Consider the following 15,100-nt stretch of genomic DNA (forward strand, 5'->3'; position numbering starts at 1 on the left):
ACCCTCCAGCAGATCAACACTCCCACTCAGCTTGGTGTCATCTGCAAAATTACTGAGGGAGCACTCAATTCCCTCATCCAGATCATCTATAAAGATATTGAACAAGACCGGCCTCAGAACCGAGCCCTGGGGAACACCGCTTGTGACCGGCCGCCAGCCGGATTTAACGCCGTTCACCACAACTCTCTGGGCTTGGCCATCCAGCCAGTTCCTCACCCAGCGAAGAGTAAACCCGTCTAAGCCACGAGCCGCCAGTTTCTCCAGGAGAATGCTGTGGGAGACGCTGTCAAAGGCTTTACTAAAGTCCAGGTAGACAACCTCCACTGCCTTTCCCTCATCCACTAGGCGGGTCACCTGGTCATAGAAGGAGATCAGGTTGGTCAAGCAGGACCTGCCTTTCATGAACCCATGCTGGCTGGGCCTGATCCTTTGGCTGTTCTGCAGATGCCCTGTGAGCACTCTCAAAACCAACCGCTCCATAATCTTCCCTGGAACAGAGGTCAGGCTGACAGGCCTGTAGTTCCCAGGATCCTCCTTCCGGCCTTTCTTGTAGACGGGCATCACATTGGCAAGCCTCCAGTCTTCTGGGACCTCCCCTGTTAACCAGGACTGCTGATAAACGATGGAGAGTGGCTTGGCAAGCTCCTCCGCCAGCTCTCTCAGTACTCTTGGGTGGATCCCATCAGGCCCCATAGACTTGTGGGTGTCCAGGTGGCTTAGCATGTCCTTGACTGCTTCCTCCTGGATTATGCACTCCTGCTATCTGCTCCACCTCCACTGCAAATTGAGAACTTCAAACTCAAATGATATTAATCTGGCAAACTAAGTAATGTTAATCCAGCACAACAATTTTCAGCCTTTCAATGTGTAGGCCTCTAAACGTCGCAACTGAGACATGGACCTCCCTGCAGGGCGTTTAAGCCAGCTGACAACAAACTTGTTTCTTCCCAGTTGCATTTCACAAATGCCTTGGAAAGATGTTATGGAGCCTGAGGGTTCTGCAGACCCAAGGTTTAATATTCATCTACATGAATTAAAAAAAAAAAAAGTTATGTTTCAAAGACAGGAATTTGGTTCCAAATAGTTGATGGAACAAGTTTTGGGGTTTTTTTTAATTTATTCTGACCTTTCCTAGAAAATGGTATTCCAAAAGGAATTGTAGTGTTTGACTATAGAAAAAAAAGAAAGTGCTTCTATGAGACATTGAGTTTGGAGCAGAAAATTCTTTAGAGGAGAATTATCTACACTCCAGCTGGAATACAATATCTTGAAATAAATACTTTCCTCCAGCAGTATTTTCCAGAAGAACAATCCCTTCATATAAAGGCTCTAAGGACATATACTAGTTAAGTTCCTATTCAACTATAATATTTACTCTCCAAGACACACAGAAAAGACTGGTTGATAGCTTTCGCAATTCCTTGTATAAACGTGTGCAGAAGGTAATTTTGGGTCTTCAGGCTGTCATACCTACAAAATCAGCTTTAAGTGCGCCACAGGGTTCTTCGAGGACCTCAAAGACATCCTGATAAACACAAGAGGTCACATTTGTTTCTCATAAAAGAGCTGCCACCAAGTCCAGTAAATACTATGTGACACCTGGTTGCTGTCACCTTCCACTGTGTGGCTGATGGTGGCAGAGGGAGATTATCTCCCGAAATCAAGGCAGCATGGAGATATGATGTAAAAGCAGATTGTTGGGTCAGGTATTTTAAGCAAGCATTTGAGAAGCATCAAATCAGGGAAAAAGCGTGGAGCTGTTTTGAAACTCCTTAAAAAGATTTCATGTAGGACATTTCTTCCCTTCTTCCACTTTCCAAAAGGCAAAGCTAGAAAGCCTTTGCTACTCCTGGGATCAGGAACACCCCTAGCCCAGGGTACGTGGCTCATCCACCTTCCAAGAGACATAGTTCTGACTTGTGACGCATTGCAAACAAGGCTTGATTTAACCTGAAACTATGCAGGCAAAGCCAGACTTGAGTCTTTGACTCATTCTTAGCTGTGTAAGTCTTGCACAAACTACAGCCACCATTTAAAACATCATTCATACAATTCCATAGGGAAGTCTTTCTCTATTTCAGGACTTACTGGAGGGAATGCATGCAGTAATTAGCACAAGGTTCCTCTTGAATTTACTATCTATTCTGCAGTTTAATGATTTGAGGGAAAACCCAGCTGTATTCTAGAGAAGAGGAAAAAAGCCCCTCTTGTATTTTTAAGCAAAATTGTATAATTCTTAAGGCCAAGACTGTATTTAACTGTAAATTACTTGCTGTGACAGCATGAACAGTTCACCAAGCCTACAGATACAAACGGAGGCAACCTATCAGCCCTTTGCACCCTTGAACAGAGAGGGAGGAAAAATAATTTTTTAACACCAAACCAGCAGATGATTACACGATTGTGATGCTTTCATGGGGAAAAACTTTTTTCAAGTCTGCTATTACACTACAGCATCTAAATAAAGAGGTAAATTTTATGGGACACAAGCTTTTGATCTGCCTACTGTTTATCCAGTTTCAGGAAAAAAAACTATCCCCTTCAAGTCACATTGAGGTTTAAGAGCAACTAAAAATAAAAAACTGGGAAAGAACTATGGTCAAAGTTAATTGTATCATGGTGGATAAAAGCCACTCCAATGACTGCTCAGCAAAAAAGGCAAAAGATTAATAGGAAAAAATGGGAAATTGGAAGAACAGAAAGAATAGGAACAAAATTATGAATTGAATACGTAAAGGACTGATATTAAGAGAGAGCCTGGAAAGCTGAGAAGGAATTACAAGAACCTGAAGCAGTGGGTGGGTCTGGAAACAAGGAGAAGAGACGCACCCTGTGAAAACCTTATTGTAAGGCATTCCGATGTCAGGAAGAAATGCAAAAAAAAAAGCTTAGGATTTCCTCGAGATGATACACCAAACTCAAACTTTCTTCAGTCGCTTTAATTTCACAGAATCACAGAATCACTAGGTTAGAAAGGACCTTTAAGATCATCAAGTCCAACCATTAATCCAAATTTCAGCCTCCTCCAGCTGTATTCAGCTGCTACGCTGAAAGCTTCTCCTACAGCTTTATCCAAGTCAGCAGCAGCAGCTCAGCTTTAGTAAAGCCATCCTAGCTTTTATGCAGACACAAGTCATTTTCAGCCATTTTGAGTGAGCCAAGGACACAGTACTCAAAAACTGCTTCAGCAGCAAATGTATCAATATGAAACCAGGAGAAGGGAAAAAAAATAAAAATCAGGTAACACAAGACAAATAAGGCAGCAAACATCTAGCTTGAGGACCTACCTTACTGCTGCCTCAAAGTCAAGAAGGGGTCAGAACTTCCTTTGAAAGAGAAGACACTGCAGCACAGTGTTTCACCGCCAATTAATTCTGTTATAGGTGAAAGCTAAGCCCTGTTCATCTACTTTCACAGTACTGACTGTGTCCACCAGGAAACATAACCTGCAGATTCAGTTACTTTTCCAAAAACAAGTGCTCTCCACTTACCTGCATTTCTAATCGAATGTCCTCTACCCTGGTTCTGAGCTCACACTGCTCTCACCCAGATTTATTGATCTCCGTGTGCACACTATGCTTTTGCTTGCAGCACTTACAATAAATTTTGTTCTCTCCATTTTCTCTGCCACCTCAGACATGCACTGGATGATTCAATCACCCATCTAGTTCAGATTCCTCTCCTAAGCCTTCCTTCTGTCAGGCCATTAAAAAAAAACCCTCCCATCACTGACAAGTAGGGTTTCTCACGGCCATTTCTGTGCCAGCAGAAGAGGACAAAGTCAGTAATGAGTGAATATTTTCTACTCCCGGAGAAGGCAACGTCTTCATTAAAACAAATGAAGTGGGCTAGCACTCCGAGCTGCAGAAAAATATTTCTGCACTCTGATGAACACAATGCTGCTTGCCCATTTCTGTGCACAGCTTCAGAGCCTCTGCAGGGCCAAACTCTCGACCTGTTAGCAGGAATTCACTCTCCCCAGCTCCAGCAGCAGCTACTTATAGACGCCCTTGCCAGAGACCAAGCTGACAGGCATCTTGTCAGTCTTGCATCAGGCACTGCTTGGAGCTTTGCTGGTGAGACTGCACCCTCCGAGGGCCCCTCTCTTTTTAGCTACACATCTATTCTAGACTTAATTTCCCTTCCCTTTGTGTTGCCCATATCAAGAACATTAAGAAAATGAACTGGCTGTAACTCAAACTTAGACAGAGGCAAGTACAGGAAGCGTAGCAGGAAGCATTTAGAGAAATGGAATAAACTGGCCTCTGCATTAATTACAGAAATGTCGGAGTGTTTTTTTTCTTTTTTTTTGCTGCAGCAATTGCTGATTGCTCTCCTAGAAGCAAATCATTAAAAAACATCACTTAGCAGGATAAATGGCATTCATTTATAGGGTCACAAATCTTAATAGCACAGAGGTTTAAGTGGTCACAATTCAAGACATAAAAGAGACCAAGTACAAGTTAAGAACATTTTCTCATTAGCAGGTTTACCCACACCTTCCACTGGCACAGCTGGTCTGAAGACAACACAGCTACCTGCTCATCAGTATTGCTCCAATATTTCTTCCAGACTCTTTCAGTTCTGGGCAAATATGCTTTAGATTTAAAGCATAAGCCTTTTAGAACCCTTGTTCTAAAAAGTCAAATTAAACAAATGGCACTATTGTGCTGTACAGCTGAATAAGGACTTCCTTCCTAATTCGAAGACTGAACTCGGTCTGACAGACTCAACAGGAGGCAGGCAGAAGCAAGCAAGTGGCTCAAGAACTCAGCAGCAGGCAAAAACCAGATCCACGTATCCAACACAGGGAGATTTCAGTAGCACATTTTCTGATCATTGAGCTGCGTTTAACATCAGGGGTAAGAAGCCTTTCCACTTAAACCCCCAATTTTGATGCTGCTTTGCATTTAGAGTTGGTTATTTTCTTACGTTGGTATTTTTACTGGTTGGCAACCAATGAGAAGTGATTTCCATCTCAAAAGGATCCCTGCCACTCACTTTGGCCTTCAGACTATAGTTGATATTTTCTAAGTATAATATATGTGCACACAAATTTACTGAACCATTACATAGTTCACACAGGTGAAAAGCATTTATTTACATTTAGTTCCATATAATATTTGCTTCCCAGATTGGCATTTTTTCTTCATGATGCACTAAGCTGCATTTGGGCAAGAGTTAAACTCCATTGAAACACACAGGATCCAATTTTTTCAGTTAATATTACTCAAATATTCTAAAACATATTTAGCCCATCAAGTTTTTAACATATCTGATGTAAAGTAATGGATTTGATTGTTTGCTGTCCCTAGGCCCGTCAATATATTAGAGCCAGAAGAGTTTGTTTTATGCTGGGGGAAAACAAAGAATCCATTTAGCTTTTCAACTTTGCATAAGCTCAGTAAATAAATCAGGAAAACGGGCCTGAAAAATTCCGCTTTCCCTGACAGTCCATATTTTGACTGCTGTTCGTTTGCAGAGACACACATTTTTCATTTAGACTACTTCCATAAATAATTTATACTAATGCGTCAAACTTGTAATCATTTTGATTATATCAGTTAATTTCGGAAAAAGTGCTTTCAGTCTTGTTCTGCTCCACACCAGAAGAGATGCATCACAAGCTCCCATACCCTTTCAGAAACATTCATCTGTCACAAGGTAACTGTTCTGGCAGATTACGGGACTCACAGGTAAATTTTGGTGGTCATCTTAAAATCTGATGGTGTTCATGTTGAGACAAAGCAGCTACTTCCTCACAAACTGATCACAGAAGACAGATCTTTAATGGTCAGTGAAGTAAAGAAGGGCTGACAACTGTTGGCTCTGCTAATTCCCAAATGTTAGATTTTCTGGCCTCAGCTGCAGTTCCTCACCTTTGTTTCTCTGCTAGCCCCATTTACAGCTTCAGCAAAAGTCTCAGACATCAGCTTTGTAGAACCTGGATCATGTGCCAAGAAAGCACTAACACCCCAACAGCTGCAGATATAAAATCCATTATTTTAAATCAAGGGACAAAAAGATCCTTTCCTTCCAAGTGCTCAAGTTATTTTTCAGATACAGACAGAAAAGCACACCAAAGTGCAGAAAGGCACAGCTATTCTTCCTTTGAAGAAAAGGCCTAGCTCCTTCACAGGCTTCCACAAACAGACAGGGATCAACAGGCACCACAAAAATTTAAGTCTTTTTCTCCAAGGCTGACATACTTCTTCCAGACATTGCTATAGGAAATGCTATTTCAGAGATGGAGACAAGAAAGAACCAGGACAGTATCAGGCCTCCAGATGTACCCAAGAAAATGAAGGTCAGTGACTCGTAGAAAACGCATATAGTCCAAATATAAACCCAAATATCTGAAGACCCAGCCACAGGAAAACCAAGACATTAGGAAATCAGCAGCAGGGAAGGGGATAAGATTCTCAAACCACCAGTGGGACAAGTTAATAGCTCTCTGGGGCTCGTGAAGCAGAGAATTCCTTAAAAAGAAGGGAGTTTTAAGTGGCACAGGGATGCCAGTCTCCGCAGACAGGCTGAACTGTGACCAGTGTTAGGGCAGCTTCATGTTACACACAAACCACCTGCAGTTCTCCAGTTATCTAATAAGACACATCCCACTGTTCAGCCGTGCATGTACCAACATCATTATGCAACAGCACAGTTCATTAGTGGCTTCCAAACAGTTATACTCCTCAAGTTATTATCTTGTATTTATCTGTTTTTTCAATATTAAAAATCTTGGTTCCTGATAAAGAAAATTAGAACAAATTAACTTTTTTTAAGATCTTTTGCAGCGCAGAAAGAGACAACAGGGACTTATTTTGCTTTCTGTACATATTAATGCCCTTCAGATTTGCTCACCAATAAAAGCTGCAGCATAAACACACGTGACAAAAGAATATTTCTGTTGCGGTGCCCCAGCATTCAGTTCTGCCCACTCAGTCAAAAAATCAAGGTATTAAGAAGTAGGGGTGCTCATACACAAGATAAAACTAAGGATGTTATTAATACTCAAATACATACCATATTTAATGCAAGATACCCTATAACACAGGTGACATATACACTAACTGATGTGACCCAGAAATCAGAATTTCTTAAAACTTGAGGCATTAGGACTGATGAAAATCACCTGATAAAACAAGAGCAAAGGCAGTAAGAAGCATACCCCATCCCCAATAGCTCTATCTAATCCCTCAGCACAGAGCTCTTTCTGCCTTTTCAGTAAAGATTAGCGTATTTAAAACTGCTAAACTCTGTATAATCTTCAATCATTGAGAAAAGTAATTCAATTAAGGCAAGCACTGGTGAAGCTGCCTTCTTGCTAGCCACCCAATGCTATATCCTTGTACTACAAGTAAAAAAAAAAAAGAAAGAAAGAGAAGCTTCTTATATCTGGGCAGGGATTATATTGCAGGCTTGTGATGAATCCACTGTACATGCGGCAAGTATCCAGGCTCGGCTGGGGAGGGGCATGGGGGACACAACAACCATATTGCTATTGGGAGGGAATGACTTGCAGTAAATCCTGAAAGGAGCCGTGAGTGACCTGATGTCATTTAGCCACCACACACCACCACCGACCAACTGGCTCAGTGTGGGCAGGACCTACGGACAGAGCTGCAGTGGTCTGTCAGCTTGCTGGCCATGGCATCAAGCCCTCAAATAAAGGCAGAAAAGGCAGACAATGTAACAGACACAGGAGACAAGGAGATTTGGGGGATCGGGGAGAAAGGAAAGAAGGGGCTTGAAGAAAAAAAAAAAACACACACAGCATCTTGGCATAGGAAAGTGAATCTGCAGCTAGCGACGAACAGCATAGCTAGGAAGAATCACTGCAGTCCGCACAAATGCCTAGGTATACGGCATTAAATTCCCACAATATGGCTGAGGATACCAGCAAAAACCAGACACTGCATCCACTGTACCATCCCACTTTCAAATAAGAATAAACCATCTAGAGATGCTTCCAGATCTCACACGGAACGATATTGTCTTTGCTCACACAATCGCATGGAAAGGCTGTAAAGCCTGCAAAGTAATGAACTCCAGTTAAGAATCTTAGCCATAACACACACATTTATTGAAAAGGCTGTACACAGTCAGCACAGAAGGTCTGGTACGAGCCAGCTTTGGTTGCTGAGGCAGCTCATCAACATCGTAGCCCTTCATAACATTTCATTTGTCATTGTGAAGTCCCTGAATGTAAATGAAACAGAAGCCTTCAGCCACCCTACCAGCAGCAGTAGGATATCTTTAATTATGGCCTTCCAACAGGGCAGACAACCTTTTAGCTAAACAGCAGCAATCCAGTGCAACAGTTGCATAAAGAGATCTTCTCCTTTATGAAAGCTGCTATATATATAAAAACTTTAATTCTACATTTCTCTTAACCTTCAAAACAGAGAACAACAAAGGGAGCTACATGTAAGCAAAGCCCACTCGAACTCCCTTTGCACCATCGGAGATGCTTCTGTAATTATCTCCATCACACAGAAGAAAATTAAGGCGTTTATCCTTCCAGGAGCCATTTGTGATGGGAGCTATTCACCCTTTGGACAGTAATAATATTGCACCGAATGACATCATGACAGCAATATCTATAGAGATTCAAGCCGAATTCAGAAAAAGCCATTTCTCCACACAGACAAGAATCATCCGAGCACTGTGTTGGAGCATACCCATGCCACAGCACCCGTGAGCTGTGTAGACACACAGAGGGCTATGCTGCCATCGACATCACCACATTTAGCACAGAGTTCAGCGCAAATCAGTCACAGAGTCATCGCCCAAGATCCGAGACAAAGGCAGGTCTGAAACCCACATCACAGCTGCTAACCAGCAAGATTCAAATCAGCTTGAACCCATCCATAACCCACAGCCAAGACAGTGGTTGCAGTGCCAAGTATATTTAGTTAGGAGTATTTAGCTATGCTATACCCATAGAACCCCTTCTTTCCTCCTCAGATTTAATGCTATGAACAGGAATTATTTAAAACCTTCCAGTATAAACACAGCTGATTAGCTGAGAGGGAAAACAAATGACAAAGACCAGAGGAAGCAGATACCTGATGTTATGTCTGGTAGCACAGACAGACAAGAAACCCACGTGTAAACTAAGAGCTGCTGAGATTTAAGATCTGCACCAGGTGCTACCACCTGCCATGGAGGTATTCAAAAAGCTTCATGAAATCGAAGCTCAGAAATACAGTAAAACAAGCCAAGCATTTTGCAAATCCATAGCTAATACTTTAGATTCCTGCTATCAAATACCTTAAAAAAAAAACCCCACAGAACTCTGCATCTTCTACACATGACCCTCTTCCAAAATCCTCATAAAATGGCTGTCCAAAGAGTACCTCAGCAAGCAGATCAGGTGACTTACAAAAAAAAAAAAAAACACCCAAGCTGAACTTGTGCTCTCTGAATCCCTAATATGAAGACAAGCTGTTCCAACACCAATAAAATAATTTTTTTAAAAAGGATTGAAGGAACAGACTAAAGGAAGCCACCATTGTAGAGGTAAATAATTTTAATAGCAGCCTTATCACCAAGCTCATCTACATGAGTGAGGAAACAGCAATATACAAGTAACTGAGAGAGGAAAAAAAAACCACTACTAGTATTTCATCATCTCCTACCACATAGAGACCAAAGGTAGCTGAGGGAGCAAACACCCCACCCTGAGACAGAGAATATTTTGCACCTACTCATTATGTCAAAGATCGCTCAATATCTGACCAGGATTACACAAAGCATCCGACAAAGGACCATGTTTTCTTCAAAAAACTCTCTGAAGTGAAAGATTTGAAATGCAGTGTTCGAGAAAGAGGTCTGAGGACAGAGACATCGTTCGTGTTTTGGGTTTTTTTTTTTTGTTGTTTTTTTAATTCCAAAGACAGGGAAGAATCTCTCATTGACTGAATTAAATATTTAGAGCGTTGGATCCGCTTTGCCAAGACGTAACTCCGTTTTCCAAAAACAGACCGTATTTACACGGAAAACACCGAGGATTGAGACTCTTACCCCCCACCCAAAAAAAAGAAACAAAAAAAAACAACCCAGGGATCAAATGAATCAGCAACTGTCTCTGAAAGTGTGGCCGCTGGGTTTCGGTGGGTTTTGTGGGTTTTTTTTAAGCCATAGGTGAACCACGCTCGATCCCTCTCTGTCATCGAAGGAGCAGCCTCTGCAAGGGGGAGGCAAACGCCCCGGGGCAGCCCCCCCCTCAGGGCCCGCAGCCTCCCCACCCTACGGAAAGGGGCGAGAGACCCCCCTTTTTCCCTCATAACGTGGGGTTCCAGCACAGCCGACCCCCCCACGGAGGGTGAGGAGTGGGGGGTCCCCTCAGGCGCGACCCTAACCCCCAGAAGGGTGGGTCCGCCGCGGCGCAGGCAAGGGAGGAGCCCGCCCCGCCACCGCTATGTGAGGGAGACCCGGGCCGAGCCGAGCCGGGCCGGGCGGTGACTCACCGCTCTGCTCGCCCAGGAACACCAGCTTGAATTTCCGCAGCGGGTTGCCGAAGTCCCCGCCCGCCGACATGATGGAGGAGCCTTCCTCCGCCGCCCCGGCACACGCTCCGCTCCCCGCGGTGGGACCCGCGACCACTCTCGCTCACTTCTTTCCGCCCCCCTCTCCCTCCTCCTGCTACTCTTCGGCGAAGGCTGCGGGGAGCGGAGCGGGGCCGGGCGCGTAGCCCCGGCGAGGCGCAGCCGGCTGGGTGAGGAGGTGCTGCCGCTCCCCTCAGGGCCGAGCTCCTTCCTCCGCGCTCCCGGCGCCTCACACCGCGGCCGCGCGCGCGCGCTGCGCTCCGCCCCGCCCCACGCTGCACGTCGCGCTGCGTGCCTGTTCGCCCCGCCTACCCCTAGGCGGTGGACCAATCACAGCGGGAGGGGCGGGGCCGTTCGCTGGTGCTTGCCATTCTCTGCGTCTTGCGCTTGTGGGTGTGATTACTCTGGAGTCTAACGATGGCTGCATGGGTTTCTGGGATGCTGGGTGAAATCCTGCTCCCTGCAATCACCGAGTTGTGAGGGGGACGAGCCCAAAGGTGTGTGAGGGAAGGCAGGGAGCACATGCTCTGCCCGCAGTGTGCTCAGCTCCCAAGGCACGCCTCTGAGCTGTCAGGGTGCTCCCTGCATGTGTCTTCCTATTGCACCCACCCTCTTCTTTCACTCACCCCAGACCACTTCCCCCAGGACACCAGGCAAGGCCAGACTGAGGTCACACATCTGGAGGCAGTGCCACTAACTCTTGGCCTGTGGAGGCCTCTCCAGTACATAGGGTTGGGGTGGAACAAGACACAGGCACTTCCAAAAAGGATCCGGGATGCTGGCAGGACAGCATGGCTGCGTTCAGGTGCCGCTATTATCGTTACTTGTTACCGGGCAGACATTGCCTCATCCAGACCCACAGGTCAAACTCTGACGGAGTTGAGCCCTTAGGTTTTTAGGCACAGATTTGGGCAAGTTTGGCTCCTACAGGAGCTCATGCCCATTTCCCAACTGCACTTAAAACCTTTTTCACCACGTTGCCAAAACGCCCCTGGCATCAGCCCAAATCAATGGCTGCAGGATGCACCCAGCCCAGCAGGGCTGAAGGGAGGAACCAGCAAAGTCCTTATTTTTTGACCATTTCTCCCCATTTTGCTTGACTTGCTACTTGAGGAGGATCCCAGTTGCATCCCAGCTCCTCCTGTTTCAACCTTGGCTTTGGGATGTCTCTTGTCCACGCAGCCTTTCTCCCTCTGCTCCCACGCTGGTGCAATCCCACATTGATAGATACTCTCTTGCTTGGATTTGAACACAAAATGGGAATTTCAGAAGTTCACATCCCCCTGGGCTTCAGCTGGTGTTGGCATCGCCTGCTGCTCCATCTCAGCTTGGCTGCCTGAAACGAGACAGAGCCCGCCAGGGTCTGCATCTCCTGCCCCATGGTTTTGTTCATGTTGATGTTCGTGCATGTTGATGGTGCAAATCTCCTGTGATCCACTCAAAAAGGTCCAAATAATGCTCCATCGGGTATTTTCCACCTGGAAACAGGTAGGTTTTCCACTGTTTTCCCATCTGGGAGATTGCTCCAGGGCCTCTCTAGTCTGATGGTCAGGGAAATCACAGAATCACAGAAGGGTTTGGTTGGAAGGGACCTTTCAAGGCCATCTAGTCCAAGCCTCTGCCATGAGCAGGGACATCCCCAACTACAGCAGGTTGCTCAGAGCTCCGTCCAGCCTGACCTGGGATGTTTCCAGGGATGGGGCATCCACCACCTCTCTGGGCAACCTGGGCCAGGGTTTCACCATTCTCATCATGAAAAATTTCTTCCTTAGATAAAGTCTAAATCTCCCCTCTTTTAGTTTAAAACCATTACTACTTGTCCTGTTGCAACAGGCCCTGCTAAAATGTCTGTCCCCGTCTTTCTTATGAAATGGAAACACTGCTCACTTAGTCCCCCTAAATATATTCGCTGCCAGTGAATTTTTTTCTCGTGCTCTCCCACACCTCGCCACCTTCCTCTCCAAGGCCCGAGGGCTACATCTCAGCACCATGTCTCTTCCGATAAGGGAACGCCACTCCCTAAATCAGTCTCCTCTTTGACCACTCCCCAAATCCGTCTCCTCTTTAAAAAAGATCATGGGCTGAAAGTAACATTATTCTATCTCCACGTGACCTGCTGTCCTGGATTTGTAAATGGTCCATGAAGCCGAAGGGGGCACAGGCTCTCAGCAAGGATTTACTTGCAGGTAGGTCACCCTCAGCCTTGAATGTCCTTTGTTCAGTGTCTCCAGCCACAGTCTCTGTGCTCCGTCTTTGTCTGGTGAACAGAAATGCTCAGTAGTGGAGGCAGGTCCCTCACTTGCTTTATCTTGAAAGCTTTAGACACGGTCCTAAGAAATGCTGCAGAAGGTAGGAAGAGGAGACGTGCCTATCAGAGGTTTTCTTCTAAGGTGTATTTAAATGCTTTTTGATTATTTTTGTAAACGGAGAAGTCCAAAAAGCAATGGAGGCTTTCAGGTGCTGGATCTCAACTCTCCTAAGGACAGCTTTGCTCCTCCACACAGCACACTAGAGAGCGGATTGAGAAGGGGCAGGCGACCTGTAACAGCCTTCTGCGTAGGTCACAAACCGCTTGAGCATCACCTCCACCAGCACTTGTGCTGTGCACAGTGCTGGGTCATTGACAGGGCGCATCCAGCTACATGCCGGGGAGAGAAATCTGCAGCAAAGCAGAAGAGGATGGATGAAATAATCCCTCCAGCAAGGCCTGGCCCTCTGAGAAGGAAGACGAGCTCCCTGCTTTTTTTTAGTGCAGTACAGAAAAGGGGTGGTTTGGGTTTCTGCGGCTGAGGGGGAAAGCAAGCAAGCAATACCTTTGCTTCTTTTTCTAAATGTCACAAAAAGGCAAGTTGTGCTCCTGCGAACAGGGATACGGTTACCTGGCTGTGAAATGATTCATTAGTCAAAGAAAGGCATGGTGAGGACCAGAGGCTGGGAGCTGCAGCTGAGGCACATTCAAATTGGAAAGAAGGTCCACGTTTTTAACAGAGAGGGTGCTCAGCCGCCAGAACCAGCTGCCAAGAGCAGCGCTATCTCTGTATCCAGGGAAAATCAAGAGCAGGAGCCTTTATGAGGAAGATGCTTTCATCAAAACAGGAGTGATCTGCTTCCATGCAGCTGTAAGTCAGCGGAAATCTATAGGCTGCACCGTGCAGGAGTTTTAACATGATTTGACATGATTTAACAGTTCCTTTTGGCCTTAAAATGTATCCATCTATGATAGATGTCAAAAACTCTGGAATAAAGAGAGGGAATTGTTTTTCACCGAGATGCATAGGACAATGATGGTCACTGGGAGGGGGATTCCTGCAGTAAGTTCAGCAGTGACTCCTGTACCCCAAACTTGGTCTGGGGCAATGCTCCCTCTTCAGCCACATTTTGTGGGTAGCCGAAAGATGAGTCCCCATGAGGAGCAGAAGGAATTGGGGGGTGTAGCCTCCCTCCGTGAGCACACAGCATTTGAGGTCATGGAACAAGGGGTCATTGTGAGCCTGACCTGCTCTTAATTGCAGTGCCCATCATGGCTTCCCCCCACAAATGCAGGACCAGCCCTTCCTCAAGCATGGAATTTCCTCCAGGACTTCAAAGTTCACAGGAGGAGAAGCCCAGCTTTCCTGGAACAGGAGTACTGGTCTTCACCCAGCTTAGCCTCCCACAGTGCTCCTTGCTGGAAGCGCTCTGGATTTATCAAACAAGCGTCATTGCCAGGGTGGCCCTGCCTGGGGCTCCTGAGGTGAGATCAAAGGGCAGTACAACATCCATTCCACATGAGCAGTTTTGTCATGTCTGGGGAGTGCCACGAAAACACAGTTCAGAGCTGGAAGCCTGTGTCCTTGCAAAGCGTAGAGGAGAGAGCAAAGGTGGGGCAGATCTCCTCTGCTTCCTTCACATGCTGAGCAGGAGACAGCACAGCTCTCTGCATGGCACAAAGCCTGCCCAGGCTTTGCTTTCAGGCAAACCTTGTCCTCTTACATTCCTTCTCTCTCGTCCATGCACCAGATCGCAACGGGGATGAACATCTCAGGCGTCAGGTGTGTGTCAGGAGCTCCAGGCACTCAGAAATGCAGGACAGGGCCTGGCAGGGTATATCACAGAGCAGGAATCAAATCCATGAGTCTGGTCTGCTGCTACAGAGACTTGCCACATCCATGAACGCAGATGAACTGGAAAGTCCATCATGAGCCCTGACAGCTCCAGTCAAAAGCAATTGGAGCAGCGATCCGTCAGCAGAGCTGGATCCTGACCCAAAATCAAGCTGCCAGGCAGCTGCTGCCCAGGATGGAGAGCTCTAAGATGGGGGGTCAGGGAAGCAGGTGGGAGCATCTGACGCAAGAAGGGAGAAACTGGGGCCAGGTAGCAGAGAAGGAAATGGGGAAGAGCCTAGGTAAAATGAAGGTTTGTGTTGGGAGATAGCCTGGTAAAGAAGAGGAAGGTGGAAGAGACAGGAGTGGGCAGTTTGCAAAGGGATGGGTTTTCCCAAGCCAATTCTAGACTGCCAAGTTTGAGGGGCACAGGACCACGCAGCAGCCATCTCTTCCCACCCCAGTCTG

General features: G+C 46.1%; 1 protein-coding gene across 4 annotated transcripts in view; it reads right to left on the minus strand.

The window, feature by feature from the left end:
• The window catches only part of RAB6A (RAB6A, member RAS oncogene family), a gene marked incomplete at its 3' end in the record, with an annotated part of 61,919 nt that extends 51,281 nt beyond the window's left edge, over positions 1–10,638 (minus strand). For all 4 annotated transcript variants that reach the window (XM_082001474.1, XM_082001472.1, XM_082001473.1 and 1 more), the window contains exon 1: positions 10,473–10,638. In XM_082001474.1, the coding sequence (XP_081857600.1) occupies positions 10,473–10,542 (70 nt within the window). In that variant the 5' untranslated portion in view covers positions 10,543–10,638. The remainder of the gene's footprint in view (positions 1–10,472) is intronic.
• Between the last annotated feature and the right edge of the window lie 4,462 nt (positions 10,639–15,100).

This window comes from Phaethon aethereus (assembly GCF_964289735.1).
Source record: "Phaethon aethereus genome assembly, chromosome: 1".
Lineage (NCBI taxonomy): Eukaryota > Metazoa > Chordata > Aves > Phaethontiformes > Phaethontidae > Phaethon > Phaethon aethereus.